We start from the raw sequence: 16,738 nt of genomic DNA, 5'->3' as shown, positions 1-16,738 counted from the left end.
TTTTCCTCATTGCTAAAGGACACTGCTCCCCTACCCCTCTCTGCAATCACTGTTGCTGTCTCTCAGTCTCCGCCTCTGACTCTTTCTCTTCTGAAGTCACATCTTTTCTGACCCACTTGAAATGTGGCCAAAGATAAGACAGGCTCAGAATGCAAAAATGCACGCTGGATTTTGAAGGCTCAGCCTGAGTAAGAATATATAAATATCCACATCACTTTTACAGTGATCACAAATCAAATTGATAATATTTTGAATGTGTGCCGTGTGCTAAGTTGCTTCAGTCATGTCTGACTCTTTGCAGTCCTGTGGACCTAACCCACCAGGCTCCTCTGTCCATGGGATTCTCCAGGCAAGAATACTGGAGTGGGTTGCTATGTCCTCCTCCGGGGGATCTTCCTGACCCAGGGATTGAACCCACATCTCTTACATGTCCTGCATCGGCAGGTGGGTTCTTTACCACTAACACCACCTGAGAAGCCCAACCAACTATTTTGAATATATTAGATTAAATTAAATATGTTCCTGTATTTTAATTTTTTTCAGATGTATCTCTTTATCTTTTTGTGTGGCTACTAGAAAATTTAGAATTGCTCATGTGGCTCACGCTACAGTCTGATTGGCTCTACCAATAAGCGAAGCCCTTTCTTAATCCTGACTTCACACATCCCAGGTGAGAGCTGCCCCTCCTGTCTTCCCGGTGCTCTCCATCCCCTCAGGCTTCCCTGATCTCACCAGGACCTACTAACTGTGAACCCCACTGCCTTTCCAAAACTGCTCCTGTCCACGCCTCCACACTATGTCACAGGAGAACTTCCTCTCTGCCCCAGGTAGACTGTGAAATTCTCCCCTCTAACTGCACTTCCATTAGAGAATGAATCACGCTGTAAGGCAGGGTCTGTCAGCAGTCAATGCGTCTCCCGTCTTGGCAGGCGAATTCTTCTGGGGACTTTGAGCCCCTTGAAGGCAGGACCCAAGATCTTTCACTTCTGTTTGCATCAGCAGCACTATAAAACCCTGTCCCCTCTGGAGGATTTAAGTCCCAGTTCCTTATGTCTTAACTCTCTCAGCCCTCCTTTATCCTGGTGCTTCTGCGCTTGGTGAACAAGGATGTGGTTGGCCATTCAGCAAGTCAAGACACCTTCTATGGGCAAGACACAGCGCTGGGTATTGGGACATTTGGATGAGTCCAAGGCATGCAGTGCCAGCCAGAGGGAACTTTGGACACACAGTTCAGCATGACTGTAGATGGACAGGCTGACAGGGGCCAGGGAGGCCAGGTCGATGGCCCAGGAAAGACATGGAGAAAAGCCAGGAGGCATCCATCACACTGCTTGTTATCTGACACCAGGAATCAACCCCAGATAAACCTAGAACGAGGAAGGGACGAAGCTCTGTCCTGAAAACAGAGCATGAGGAGGAACTGGAGCGCCTTGGGTGGGCCCCAGGGTGGACCCAGCCAGACAGAAAGGCTGCAACAACACACGACCTAAGACCTAATGGTCAGGAGCACTCAGCATACACCAGGCGCTGCAGGACTAACTGTGGAGTAACTCACGTCGCTTGGCAAGAAGCCTGAGTCTTGAGCCATTATTATTCCATTTTACAGAGGAGAGGGAGCTAAGAATTCAAACAGGGTTGCGTGCTGCGTGCTCAGTCGTGTCCAACTCTTTGCGACCCCAGGGACTGAAGCCCACCAGGCTCCTCTGTCTGTGGGATTCTCCAGGCAAGAAATGCAGTGAGTTGCCATGCCCTCCTCCAGGGGATCTTCCTGTCCTAGGGATCGAACCCACGTCTCCTGCATCTCCCGCCTTGGGAGGCAAGTTCTTTACTCCTGAGATATATGGGAAGCCCCTGATCAGGATTACACAGGCTGCAAGTGTCAGAGCTTGACATGGAGCCCAGTCCATGGGACTCCAGGGTCAGTGCTTCTTGCTGCCCTGCAGGGCCATCATCCCTGTAATGGATGAGGCAGACTACTATGATGTTAGAGATGTTACATGTGCCTGCAGGTGCCCAGGGCGAGCAAGGCCGTGGGTCTGAAGCAAAACCAGCTTCCAGCCAGTGACCGTGAAACACCCCCCTAACTCTTCCAGTAGGCAACCTCAGGGACCTAGTGACTTTGACAGAGGTGGGGAGTGGATAGACACGGACTTGCCACAGAACCAGGTGCCCTGGGGACCCAGAATATTCCTTACGGATTCTACTATTTGGAGAACAGGACTAAAAGAAAATTGCTCGGTTTCCTTGAGTAGCTAGGCTTCAGGGGGAAGCCCACTAACCCAAACGCCGCTTTCTTTAAGAAAAGGGAGGAACCAACCTTAAAACACTGTTTGGGCCGGAGGTCTCTGAGAAGTGGCATGGGTGCTTCCTGGGAGACCCTGGGTGACAGCCGCTGCTCCTGACCTGTCTGTCTCCTCCTGTCCTTCTCCATTTCCCCAAGGTGTTCAGGGGACTCCCCAAAGGGCAGGGAGGTGAAGTATCTGTGTACTGAGGGTGTACGAGGTCCGAAGTGCTTCGCTCAGGTTATATCACCTGATTCCTCCAAGGTCCCAAGAGCTGAGTAACATTATTCCCATTTTGCAGATGGGAACACTGAGGGTAAGAGCGTCAGGACCCCAGTGAGGCAGACAACCCGCTCAAATCAGAGAATGTCACAGGATTTAAGAAAGGGAATATGTGCAAAGGTGTAGCCAAAGGTGTGAGATGCCCACAAGTGCCAGAGTAGGGTCCTCAGGCTTATGTCTTGGGCTCTCAGAGCCCACAGGGCAGCACTTATGGGAGCCTGGAAGCAGAAAGCCACGTGGAGAGCGTGGTTACAAGGAGCTGTGAACTCAGGCGGAAGGACACATGCAGCCCCGGGTGACCCCATAGGGCAGGATCTGGAAATAAACACGGCCATCTCCCATCTTCCATGCTGCGGTGGCTCCCCACAAGGCAGCTAGCTGAGTGGCAGGGGGTGGACGTGGAGGGGCAATGGAAGACACCCTGCACAGATCCTAGGCTGGACGAAGTTCACTCTCCAGGCTCCTGGCACCTTCCCTGGCTGTCCCTCCCTCTTGTGGAAAGAATGGGGCCAGAGACACCCAGGATCGCAGCTGCCCACCAGCCCCAGTGAGCACAGCCGGAGTCAGCGCGCACGGAGTTAACATCTCTGCTCTCGGGCCTGGGTGCCTGATTCTGCAACCTGTGGAGGGGGCGGGACCAAGATAGCTGGGGGCCTCCCTGGAAATCCACTCCCACCCTTGGGCAGCTGCCCACCAGCCCTCAGCTACGCTGGATGAACTGAGGAGGTTTGATGGCTGAGAAAGTAGACGTGGGGGTTCCCTGAGGAGAATAATTTAATTTTATGGGGCAGGGACGCGGGAACAGGGAGTTCGGACCCTACACTCAGCAAGCGGCCTGGCTGCAGGCGTCGCATATGTAACTCATTACCTCCGCGGGCCGCCCATTTGCAGTGGATGATGCTCAGAGCGTGGTGGAGGGCCCGAGGCCGCGGGGTGAGCATGACTGCAATATTTTTCTGACACTAACACCTCTCGTTGGCCCTTGGAGAGGGCCGTGGAAGAGCCAGGCCCTGCCAAACATCACCCACGCCCAGCCCTCCGCCTACTGGCGCCAGACAGGAGAGGCTTCAGCTGTTCAGGCAGGAAGAGAAAGGCTGGATCACGGAGGTGAGCGAGTAGGGGGCAGGCATAGAGGGAGCTGGGGGAGGAGAGGTCGAGGCCCAGACAGCCTCTCTTTGGGTTTCTCCTCCGTGGGAGGCGTCAATGGGCACCAAGGTCAGAGAGGGTTTGGCTGGAAGACCCTGGAGGTCACGTTCTGCCATGAGCCTGCCCACGAACTCCAACCACACAGGTGAAACCCATGGGGTTTCCCGCTGGAGACCCAGAGGTGAGGAGGCACCTGGCCTGGGCGCCTTCCTGTCCACAGTGGGGCTCAGACACAGGGAGGAGGCAGGTGGGGTCCTAAGAGGGGGCCCGGCCAAGGGGTGCAGAGGATGGAGAGGTCCCAAAGGTGTCACCATGGAGCTGAGGGTGCAAGGGAGAGAGCCTGGAAGGAGAGAGCCTCCCCACGCCAGAGAGGGTCATGGAGGGGATGGGGAGCCTGAATAGCCCCTCAGCTTCCTACCTCGTCTGTGAACAGAAGGGAAGGGATGGAGGCAGGGTAGGAGGAAAAGACAGATGGAGAGGAAAGTAAAAGAGAGTGGGGAGGGGTTGCCAGTGCCTGAAAATAAGGCATGTACAGCCTAACACCTTAAAGTCCCTCCTGCGTTAAAGCCTGAGTCCTACCCAGAAGATGTGGGTTCAATACCTAGGTTGGGAAGATCTGGAGGAGGGCATGGCAACCCACTCCAGCATTCTTGCCTGGAGCATCCCCATGGACAGGGGAGCCTGGCGGGCTACAGTCCATGGGGTCGCAGAGACGCATACCTCAGTATCTAGGCTGCAGTTTTTCAGCTTGTTTACGTTGATCCTAAGATCCCTGGGGCCCAGGGGAGGCTCCGCCTCTCTTCCCACCTCCCTGCTTTCAAGGGGAAAGTACTGGGAGGGACTTGGAGCCCCAGCAACTCTGCTTTTCATTTACTCAAAGCCTGGGGGGCGGGCTGGTCCCCACCTCTGTCCACCTCTGCTCTCCCGTCCACCTCTCTCTGTCCCTGCCAGCTCCACCCCTTCCTCCCTCTCCAGAGATGAGGGTCAAAGAAGCCAAGTGCTGGGGAAACAGACCAAATCTGGCTTGAATTTCCCCAAGTCAGAGCTCACCATTTCCCTCTTAGAAATGACAGGGAAGGGGGAAATCCAAGAAACCCAGGAGCTTTTATGTGGCTGTTTCATCTCAAGACTCCGGTCCTTCCCGCATCCTCACACCCCCACCCCATGTCTGGCATCCAAGAATGAGTGTGGAGGAGACCCAGACAATGTGCAAATCAGGTTTAGAATTGGTTTGTTCCGCCTCCTTTAGATTTCAAGGATCCCTGTCTTTGTTCATCCATGTGCTCAGTCACTCAGTTGTGTCCAACTCTTTGCAACCCCATGGACTGTAGCCGGCCAGGCTCCTCTGTCCATGGAATTTTCCAGGCAACTGGAGCCGGTTGCCATTTCCTTCTCCAGGAGATCTTCCCAATCCAGCAACTGAACCCGGCTCTCCCACACTGCAGGCAGATTCTTTACCATCTGCGGTATCAAGGAAGCCCCAAATGGCCTTTTAAATCCCAGGTTCAGTAAACGGGGGGTATGATGAGGTCAAAAGAAGGAGAAATGATGACCCAACAACAGCCCCCCATGCCTCTTCCCACCCCAGGGTCTCCCTGCCATGACTTTCCCCATTGGTCTCCAATACTGGTCCTCACGGTCCTACAATTACCCCTCTGAGCTGTACCCCAGTTCTTTCTTGCCAAACCAGGCCTGTTTATTAATGGGCTGTTGCGGGGAGAGGGTAGTTGAAGGATGTAAAAGCCACCTTGACATCTGTGGATGTGCTGATAGGGAACAGCTGAGCACTGACTAGGGACTCAACACCCCGGGGTCCTTCATCTCTTCCCAGGTGCCATTAACTTGACAGAAACACTGGCCCATCTCAGTGCAGCTCAGCGGGTAATATTTTTCCCATCTACCTCTTCTCTTACAAAATGGTATTCGGTCTTTAAGGCCTTTACCAGAAAGTGTTCATCCTTCTTGACTTTAATAATCACATATTTTTACCTTCTTTACATGGTGGGTAACTATCTCCATGCCAGTTCCTTCCACTGGGATCAGAAGCCCCTTGGAAGGCAAGAATGGTTTAATTTCTCTCTGGAGCATCTCTGGCATCTAACCCATAGCTTGACACATTGTGGGTCCTCAAAATGTGTCTGTTAACTCGAATCCAGAGAAACAGTTCTGATGGTGGGAAGTTTGCTAGGGCAGGTGTGTGCGTGCTAAGTCGCTTCAGTTGTGCCCAACTCTTTGAGATCCCATGGACTGCAGCCCGCCAGGTTCCTCTGTCCCTGGGATTCTCCAGGCAAGAATACAGGGGTGGGTTGCCATGCCCTCTTCTGGGGGATCTTCGGACCAAAGGATCAAACCGGAGTGTCTTATGTCTCCTGCACTGGCAGACGGATTCTTTACCACTAGCACCACCTGGAAAGGAGCCCAGATCTCCTCTCTCCTCTCCCTGCTGAGACAATCCCCAATCCCTGCCTGAGCCACCCATCTTCCCTCCCTGCTCTCAGCACCTGGTGGGAGCAAAGATGGGGATGAATGAGGAGTCATTTCTAATTTTGAGGAATTTCAAGATGAAGGCAGCTGACACAGTGGAGCACAATGACACACAGTGCTTGAGAGAAAGTTTGAATAAAGGCATCTGGAATGGCTGATTTTATGTCAATCTGGTTGGCCGTGGGATGCCCAGATTAAACATTCTGGATGTCTCTGAGGATGTTTCTGGATGAGATTAGCTTTTGAATTGGTGGCATCAGAGCAGACTATTCTCCCCAATGTGGGCAGGAAGGTCTGAATACAACAAAAGATGGTGGGATTGGCTTTTTACTTCCCATCTGCTTGCTGGAGCTGGGACATGGCATCTCATCCTCTCTGGCCCTCAGACTGTGACTGACACCATTGGTTTCTCTGATTTTCAGGCCTTCTGACTCAGACTAAACTACACCACTGGCTTTCCTGGGTCTCCAGCCTACAGAGGGAAGATCATGGGACCTCCCATCCTCCATAGCCAGGTGAGTCAATCCCTCATAATCGGTCTCTTCGTAAGTGTAGACATCATACTGGTTCTGTTTCCCTGGAGAAGCCTAACTGAGATAGCCAATCTCCATCTCACTGATCACAAAGCTTCATAAAGCTCTCACGTGAGTTTCCTTCAGTTCATCTTTGAAGTGAGGATGAAGCTCTCTTCTCCTATACTAACTGCAAAGAGGAGTGTGTTCATTCAGACAACAAGCATTTATTAAGCAGCTACTCAGTGTGGAGCTCTGTGTTGGATGCAGAGGAGTCAGCTGTTGGCGAGATGCTCTGAGCTCCTCAGGAGGAAACTGCATCCATTTGCTCCAGGGTTTTAGCCCCCAGAGATGCAGTGCAATGAGAGGGGGTCCCTTTCTGTGCCATGACCTGGGGCCTTAGTCTCGGGGGAGGATGAGCACCCTGGAGAGGTGCATCCCTCCTTGAAAAAGCCCTGGGAAGCAGATTGAAGATCTGTCACCTGAAGAGGTCTGGGCTTTTTGGTTCAGTTGCCTTTTGCGTGACCACAGCCTCACTGAAGAGGAGAGGATGGCAGAGAGGCAAAAGGACTGGGCTAGGAGTGAGGAGCCTCAGTGCTGGGGCTGCTCTGTGACTGATGGGCTGCGTGATTGTTGTCATTTAGTTGCTCAGTCACGTCAGACTCTTTGTGACCCTGTTGACTGTAGCCCACCAGGCTCCTGACCATGGGGACTCTCCAGGCAAGAATACTGGAGTGAGTTGCCAGTCCCTTCTCCAGGGGATCTTCCTGGCCCAGGGATCAAACATTGGTAGGAGGGTTCTTTAACCCTGGGCCACCAGGGAAGCCCGAGCTGTGTGATGCCTAATGCTTTTCTCAGAGTCGACTAGCTCATCTGTGAAATGGGTCTCATTTTGTGGTCACATAGGTGTGTTGAGATGCACGAATGAGAAAAGACCTTTCCAAGCACAAAGTTCAACCTATGCAGTATTAGGCGGTGGTGTGGGGTGGGGTAGGAGGGTGGGGGTGGGCAGGGCTGACCTCACAACCAAGACCGAGCCCACGGCACTCACCATCCTCACACAGGTTCAGCTTGGACAAGCTCCTGCCATCAAAGGGCTCCTCAAAGATGGAGCTGGAGTCGCGGTCGCTCACGGTGGCGTGCAGGTACATGGCTTTGTTCTCCATCGTGTCCTGCAACAGGAGAGGAGAGAGCAGATATAGGGGTGGGGGGAGAGTAAAAGCTGTAGTTGGAGATGGAAATGAATCTGTAGAGCAAGGCATCACCATGATGACCTTGGGCCTGAACACAGGGACCCTTCCTCATCGGCAGGCGTCAGCCACCAGGATCCGAATCCCCTCCTCAATTTCCTTGGCTTGGAGCGGTCACGGTCCTGGGGACCTTTCTGACCATGGGATCTATCCTCTCCCTCTCATATCTCTGGGTAGGGCTGGAGCCCTGAGCTGGCGGGGGGAAGGCACCAGGGGCCATGCCAGGTGGGGCCGGGAGGAGCCAAACCTCCTGACCCAATCAGAATATTCTCCAAGCTTCTGGAGTCCTGGGCACGGTAGGGAGACTGGGGATTCTGCTCTGTGTTGGAAATGAGGGGGAACTAGGCATGAAACAGAGTATAGAGACCACCAACCAACACAGCTAAAACCAGAACTGTTCCCAAACTTGGCTGGGCTGGCATGGTCAGAGGAGCTGGGTTCAGGGGGCCACAGGCAGGATTGAGCCCCATGGGAGCCTGGGGAGCAGGAGGCCTTGGTGGGGTCCCCTAGACACTAAGGCCTGGACAGCCCTAGACCAGGAGAGGGCTCTGGTGTCCGGATGGTTTCCTGGGTGGCTGGGGCTTTGAGTTGACCCCGTGGAATTCCCGGAATGCCCCCTCAACATGGGGAAGTGCCACGCTATTTGAAATGACCCAGCCCCGTTTACACAAGCGCGCACCACACGATCCCATTTTGCAATATCTACACATTCCAGAGTACACGACGGAAGATTATATGCGGAGATGTTCTGGGTTTCTCCGGGTGAGACGTGTTACAGGAATCTGGTGGGGCTTGTGGGGATTTGCGCTTAGTTTTGTTTTCTGTATTTTGGGGGTTTTCTACGATATGTTTGCGTTCTTTGTATAATCAGAAGAATTCATTTGTGGGGCTGGATCACAAAGTGTTTATTTACATAAAATACTGGATATCCTTTTCCTGCATAGACGCTCAGTGATTTCACAAATGACTCTTTGCTTTAAGCTCATTTCCAGTCATTAGTTTATGTTGACTTTCAGTTCTGATACTCTTTCTGTAGATCGTTATTGTTTAGTCACAGAGCTGTGTCCAACTGTTTGCAACCCCATGGACTGTAGCCCACTAGGTTCACCTGTCCATGGAATTCTCCAGGCAAGAATACCAGAGCAGGCAGCCATGCCCTCTGCTGCTGCTGCTGCTGAGTTGCGTCAGTCGTGTCCGACTCTGTGACCCCACAGACGGCAGGCTCCCCCGTCCCTGGGATTCTCCAGGCAAGAACACTGGAGTTGGTTGCCATTTCCTTCTCCAATGCATGAAAGTGAAAAGCGAAAGTGAAGTCGCTCAGTCGTGCCCGACTCTTAGCTACCCCATGGAATGCAGCGCACCAGGCTCCTCTGTCCATGGGATTTTCCAGGCAAGAGTGCTGGAGTGGGGTGCCATTGCCTTCTCCGGCCATGCCCTCTACCAGGGGATATTCCCAACCCAGGGATCAAACCCAGGTCTCCTGCATTGAAGGTAGATTCTTTACCACTGAGCCACCAGGAAAGCCCATAGCTATGTGGATATTGAACCAAAAAAACCCACTTTTAAAGAGTGAATTCTTTGGGAGATAAATGCCCTGGGAGGATGGGGGATCCTAGGCCCAGCATGGAGCCAATTCGACCCTGAGGACCAGAGAGCCGACTGGGAGAGGGGGTAGGGCCTGGCAGGTGGCCGGAAGGGGACACCGGCCACTGACTGAAGGGAAGAGGCAACCCCCATTCCAGTAAACGGGGACAGTGAAGGAAGAGGCTGGCTGGATCCCTCTGCCAGACACAGGAAACACAAATCCCCTATTTTCGTGACCTGACCTTTCTTTCCAGGGACCTATGACCTCAGGGCTAAGAGGAGGCCAGAGCCTACAGTGGCCACCCACCTGTCTTTCCACTGGCCCTGGAGGGACGGATAGGGTGTCTGCTTTTGATCTCCAGTGATGAGAAGCCACATGCCTTGCACACGTGTACACACCTATGCCTGTATGCACCTGCCCACTCAGGGTGTTCCCAGACCCTGTGGGCCCTTCCTCAAGTCCTCCACCCAGGGAGGGCCTCGAGGTGGGGCCCCAGGCTGCTCCACTGCTGCTAAGCTACAGAGGACACGCCCTCATTTCACGAGCGCTCTGTGCAGCACCCCACCCTCTGGCCTCAGTCCTGGGGAGCGGCGAAGCAGGAGGCCAGTGTCTCCTCTGAGAGGGGGAACCCGCTCTCTGCCAAAGGCAACAGCAGCTGCCGCCCAGAGCCTGTGGGGGCACCGAGTGCCAGGAGAGGAGGCGCAGAGCCGGGGTTGCTCCAGTTTCCCCATCTGCCTTTCCACCTTCTCTCTCTGCCCATCAGCTCCTGGACCAGAGCTGGAAGGCGGGGCTCCTTATCTGGAATGTGTCTCTCGGTGGCCCCTCCCAGCCCACCCTCCCCACCCCTCAGCTGGTGGAGCTGGAGCCTGGGGGCGGGGGAGAGGGAGAGGGGCCAGATGTGAGCACGCTGAGATGGGAAGTGCTCAGCCTACTCTGCTAATGTTTGTTACTGGAGAATGAAACCTAAGAGCTTTCTGTCTGCCCCAGGTTTTATTTGGTGCTGTTTTTCTTTCTTGAGGAATGGGGGGCAGGAATTTAGACCTTCCAATCATTGGTTGTATAGCCTTTGGGCCAAGTCTGAGCAACTGACTGCCAAGTGTGGTGATGATAGAGCAATGCCTCCACCCTCCACCCCCACCCCTGGAGCATGACCTGGAGTATGTTGGTCCCACACCGTACAGATCCGACGCCATCTGGAGCTCCCCACCTCCCAGGGGCACTGCAAGGGGGCAGGTGGCATTGGTCCGTTTTTCCCATTCTAAAGATAAGCCAAGTGAAGCCCAGAGGAGCAGGAACTGAAGAATGTCAGAGAGGAGGCCCTCCAGCATTTAACCCCACCAGGGCATTGGCTCCACACGAGGCTGCTCTGGCCAGGATGCATGTGTCGGTCCCTTTCGGAGGCCACCTTTCGGTCCCACAGTGAGGCAGGGAAGAGGGCCAGGTGGGGACCCTGGAGCTAACAGAGCTGGAAGGGAGGGGGCCAGTGCCATGGAAACCCAGGCAGGGTGTAGACACCAAAGTGACCTGTGGGGAGTGGGGGCTCAGAGGACATGGGGTCCCAAGCTGGCGCCACATCTTATCCCCAGGGAGCTCGGTCTGTCAGCTAACACGTCCAGCCTCAGCCTTTGCGATGGGGAGGACACACCTCCCAGCCACAAGGTCTCTGTGAGTCTCATGTGGAATAGGGCACGTGGGAGGGCTGTATGGATGGGGCAGGTAGGGAGATGGTGATGGAGCCTGGTGACCACCCACAGCCCCCCAGCATCTTCTGATCCTGCCAAGCAGCCTGGTACAGGGGTCTCTGGGTTCCCTCGGCCTCCCTCCCACCTAGCTAGTCCCAGAAACAATCCCATTTGGACCCCTTTGCGAAAGCAATCGTGAATGCAGACCAGACCTGAGAGCCGAACCTTGCTTCTCAAAGCCCCCGTCCAGGCAGCAGCAGGACTCAATCAATTCTTCCTGCAGAGGGGTGGTGGCCCCAGCCTTGCTGGGATCCAGCATTTAACGCTACAGGGCTCATAACTCCTCAAAATCAGATAGGGATCACCGGGAACAAGGTCCTCTCTGGAGAGAGAATTGCTAAGGAGGTTTTGAGCCCTTTCCTCCTCTAACTGTACTCAGATCATCTGAAGCATCACTCAGAACTAGAGAGGTGCAGATGGTTTATAAATAAGCTCTGCCTTCCTATGTTCCACTGCTGGGCACACCCACAGGCACACGCATGCACACACATTCACCACACACGTGGAGAGACTGTCACCTGTACCATCTGCTCCCTGAAGAGGCTCTGGAGCTCTGACACAAGCCAGGCAGAGTTGCCACTAAGGCGATCACTTTCTCTGGCTCCCAAATACCCACACTCACCAGCCCAGACAGATGGATGAAAATCTGGCAGATCCCCGAGGCTGACAGTTACGACCTCCCCTCCCAGGACCTGCACCTCCACGCGATGCCCAAACCTGTGCCCTGTGTCCTCCGGCTGCCTTTAGGAAGCCATGCCCAGGTGCTAGGACAGTCAGTGCCCAGACTCACCTGAGTGCCCCCAGTGAAGCTGCAGAACCCGTCCCCTCAGTTCCTGGCATTTGCCATGGTGGCTGGAGAGCTGGCCACTGCCCCAACCCCGAGACCCAGGCAGCCCCTCAGAGCTTGTCCCCACAGCCAGCCGAATCCAGACGGAGTCATAGAGACTGCCCGGTGCCCAGGGTCTCGGGGGTCACTTCTCCAGGAGGATCAGATCAGGAGGCAAGACTCAACCTTGTGCCCAAGTGGGAGTCCCTGTCTTGGTGTCTGGCCTCGTTCAGCCTCGGGCAGCGCTCAGAGATGTTCTGTGGAGGCACCAGCGGCTCCGCTAGGTACTAACTGAGCTGTGAACTGCAGCTGCACTGGCCGCCAGGCTTTATAAAGTTCTTGGAGCAACTGCGAGGCTCCCCTGGGGCCTAGAACGCATCCTCCCTCTAGTGGCCAATCTCAGCATTACAGCTTCACATAGGCATGCCTGCTGCGTCTTGGTCTTGGGACTCCACCCTCCTGTTCTAAAGGCTCTGCTCAAGATACTTTTTGGAAAGCTTCTAGCGGAATGGCAGCTAGACCTGGCTTAGGAGCTGCGCAAGGAACCCAGCCTTGTAAATTTATTCATAGGACAGAATTGGCATTGCTCAGTTCATTCACCAAACTTGGAGTAGAATTACTACTTTCTGTGTTTTCTTGGAGCCGTATCTACCCATATAGGACACAGATTGCCCACACCAGGGAGATTCAGAAGAGGACTCTGAGGGTGCTGAAGGAACTTCCCAAAGTCAGGTTCAATGCAATTCATCAAGGAAGCCAGGGTTTCTGGAGCCCTGACGTTGTACAAGGGTTAGGCTACAGGGGTGAGTGAGAGGAGGCTGCTGTCCTTAGGGGGTTGCAACCCAGGCTGAGAGGCAGGCTTGGACACAGATAACTGTGGCACTAGTGGTAAAGAACCTAGGAGACATAAGAGACACAGGCTCGATCCCTGGGGTGGGAAGATCCCCTGCAGGAGGGCATGGCAACCCACTCTAGTATTCTTGCCTGGAGAATCCCATGGACAGAGGAGCCTGGCAGGCTACAGTCCACGGAGTCACAAAGAGTGGGACACAACTGAGCATCTGACCACACACCTGTAAACCTCAGCATAGCTATATTTAATGTGTAAAAACAGGAGCTCTCACCAAAATGTTGAGGGGGTGATTACCTTCATTCAGGTTGAGCTGGTGATGGGAGAAGCATCAGAGAAATTCTGAAAACAATCTGAACCATGGTACATGGTCAGTTTGTATGTGTGCCCCTTCCCCTGCCTCCCACCCCAGAGACAGAGCGCTGAAGGTCACGTTCATGAACATATGCCTGTTTCTTGGTTACAAATTCAGCCTTAGCACTGGAGCGTCAGACCTCGTACCTGGGAACAGTCTGCCAGGGCTCAGCTCTACCCCCCATCCCACCAAACCACAGCTGAGTCACAGAAGTCTTAGTCACCGTCAGTAACTGCGTCTTGACCGCCCCTGGGAGGGAGCTACAGTGTGGGGCTCCGAGGCTCCGTTTTACTGGAAAAAGCAGTAATTATATCGTAATGATGATGATAATTATAATTGGAGGATAAGGAGGAGGAAGGAGGGGAGAGGATGGGGAGAAAGAGGAGGAGGAGGAGGCGGCGAAAGGGGAAGTGAGAGAAAAACATTTCATCATATGTTCCCGTGCCAGGCAATTTCAAGTGCTTTTCATATATTAACTCATTTAACCTTGATGGCAACCCTGTCAGGTAGGCACTGCTATTGCTGGTGGTTTAGCCATGTCTGATGCTTGCAATCAGCAACCTTGTCAGGTTGCCCACGAGGCTCCTCTGTCCAGGGAATTCTCCAGGCAAGAATACTGGAGTGCCATTTCCAGTGGGTTGCCATTTCCTTCTCCAGGGACTCTTCCCTTCTGCAGGGATCAAACCAGCATCACTTGCAGTGCAGGCAGATTCTTTACCAGTAAGCCACCAGGGAAGCCCAGGCCCTGCTATTATTCCCATTTTATAGAGACGGAGGAAATAGGGGACTTGTCTGCAAGTGCCAGAGCTTGAGTCTACTCCAGGCAGTGTGACTGTAGAGTCTGTGTGCCTAACCACTCCCCTAACTGCCTCTGATGAAAAAGAGTGTGTTTCAGGCACCCATCAAGTCACCAGTGTTCCTAGGAATGTCATTTTACAAATAGCAGGAAATGTGCTTAAAGTGTTATCTCCAAGCATCTCATTGTACAGGATGTATTTATTAGCAATAAATGCAGTGATTGGTGAGACCCTGGTGATGTCCTCCTTTATGTGAAATAAAGCATTCTTTATTTTTACTGAAGTATAGTTTATTTACAGTGTTTCAGGTGTACAGCAAAATGATTCATTTATATATATATATTCTTTTAGAGTCATTTCCATTATACATTATAAGATATTGAATGTAGTTCCTTGTGCTATACAGTAGATCCTTATTGGTTTTTTTTTTTTTAAGTTTTACTAAAGTATAAAGGAGATAGAGAAAGCTTCTGACACAGGCATCAGAAAGGGGCAGAAATAGCACCCCGATCCTTCTTGTTTATCTATTATATATATATAGTATGTATCTGCTAGTCCCAAATTCCTGATTTATCCCTTCCCCACTCCCTTTCCCCTTTGGTAACCATAAATTTGTTTTCTATGTCTGTGAATCCATTTCTACTTCAAAAATAAGTTCATTTGTGTCCTGTTTTATATTCCACATGTAAGTGACATTGTGTGGTATTTGTCTTTCTCTTTCTGACTTCACTTAGTATAATAATCTCTAGGTTCATCCATGTTGCTGCAAATGGCATTATTTCATTCTTTTTAATGGGTGAGTAATATTCCATCACATGGACATGTGTGTATACACACACACACACACACACATATAACACTACGTCGTCTTTATCCATTCATCTGTTGATGGACATTTCAGTTCTTCCATGTCTTGGCTATTATAAATACTGCTTCTATGAACATTGGGGAGAATGTATCTTTTTGAATTAGAGTTTTTGTTTTTTACTGGACATATGCCCAGGAGTGGGATTGCTGGATAATATGGTAACTCTATGTTTAGTTTTTTTAAGGAATCTCCTTACTGTTCTCTATAGTGGTTGCACCAGTTTACAATCCTACCAACAGTGTAGGAGGATACAAAGCATTTTTCTTAACACTCCTACACTGCTGTGCCCTGGCCATAGAGAAAGGGAAGAATGGGGACCCCAGTGCAGCCCAGGCTCTTGGCTGAGCCTTCCTTTATCATTGGCAATTGATGACACAGGCATGGAGTTCTCTGCAAGTGAGACCCATGAGTGGATGTAGAACCTTTAAGCTATAAAATTGCAGGAAGAATGAAGCTTAACCTTTTAAACTCAGCTTCAGGCAAGAGGAGGTGCCTTTCCCTTGTTCGTTTCTGATTTATTTCCCTTCTTCCAGTGATAAGAGTAGTCTGTATTGTTGCCTGGAGCAGTAGCTCATTCTTGTTTCTTCTTTATGGCTGAGTAACATTCCATTTTATGCACAGAGCATGATTTGTTTATCCATTCTCCTTTTGATGGGCTTTTGGGTTGTTTCTAATCTTTGTCTGTTATGAATAAAGCCATCCAAACAGCAAAGAGCTTTCGATCCTTAAGTATAGGAATGACCTGTGAGGCAAGATTTCTAGTGGGTGAGAGTCCTTCATAGGCAGCTCTTAGCTCAGATGATAACTTCTTGTCACCTGAAATCAGCATGGTCCACAACACGGCTTGCTTCCATTTAATCGCAGAAGGCATTTATTTATTTATTTATTTTTAGTAGAATATGAGAGTTCCAGTTGCTCTTTTTTTTTTTTTTGGCTACACCAAGTCTTAGTTGCAGCATGCAAGATCTTCTATCTTCATTTCAGCTTGTGGGATCTCTTAGGTGCTACATTCGGGATCTAGTTCCCTGACCAGGGATCGAACCCCCAGGCCCCCTGCATGGGGAGCTCATAGTTCAAGCCACTGGACCACAAGGGAAGCCCCATAGAAGGCATTTATAATAGGGATCTCTCCACCCAGACAGTATTATGAAACTGATTGCCCTGAAGGAGAGTGGGATAAACTGAAGTAGCTGCATCTATGGATGTGGAAGACAGTGAGATCCATTAGTGTGCTCAGGTGCTTCCCACTTTCTTTGAATGATTTCATTTGATTGTCCCAACAACTCTCTAGGGTGGAGGTGGAGCGTTACCATCGTCAGTTTTCATATGGAGAAACCCAGCAATGCTGAAACTGAAGGTCACAGTGCTAGGCTCTCAGACACAACATCCACAGTGGTCCTTTACTCTGGAGCCTCTTCATCTGCAGAAATTCCTTCCATCCACTCAGTTATTCATTCAACAAACATCTGTTGTGTAACCTTCTTGCAGCATATCCTGAATGTTTTCACAAACATGAGTTAGACCTAGCCCCTTCCTTCAGGATCTCAGTCCAGGGGGAGAGAAGGTCTGAGAGCCGAGAATCACAGCCTGGCAACCCTCAAGCGGTTCCTCATGGCTTCAGGCTAGGTGAATCTCAAACCTTCACCCTCAGGCCTGACTTTGTTTCCCCCCCACCCCACCTCCACCCAAGAGATTCTTTTTTTCCCCAACCCCCCCCCGGCGGGGGAGGGGCGGGGGGGGGGGGTTAGATGGGAGGGGG

The 16,738-nt window shown here is 52.0% G+C and overlaps 1 protein-coding gene across 1 annotated transcript in view; it reads right to left on the bottom strand.

Annotated features, from left to right (window-relative positions):
- The window catches only part of SCARA5 (scavenger receptor class A member 5), a 133,891-nt gene extending 121,481 nt beyond the window's left edge, over window positions 1–12,410 (bottom strand). Inside the window, exons 1-2 of the mRNA XM_040237051.1 lie at window positions 12,074–12,410; window positions 7,758–7,878 (exon numbers count right to left, since the gene is read on the bottom strand). Coding sequence (XP_040092985.1) covers window positions 7,758–7,872 — 115 coding nt within the window. The 5' untranslated portion in view covers window positions 7,873–7,878; window positions 12,074–12,410. The remainder of the gene's footprint in view (window positions 1–7,757; window positions 7,879–12,073) is intronic.
- Between the last annotated feature and the right edge of the window lie 4,328 nt (window positions 12,411–16,738).

The sequence above is a fragment of the Oryx dammah genome, unplaced genomic scaffold (genome assembly GCF_014754425.2).
Source record: "Oryx dammah isolate SB20612 unplaced genomic scaffold, SCBI_Odam_1.1 HiC_scaffold_1, whole genome shotgun sequence".
NCBI lineage: Eukaryota > Metazoa > Chordata > Mammalia > Artiodactyla > Bovidae > Oryx > Oryx dammah.
This window is presented reverse-complemented; position numbering and strand designations above follow the sequence as displayed.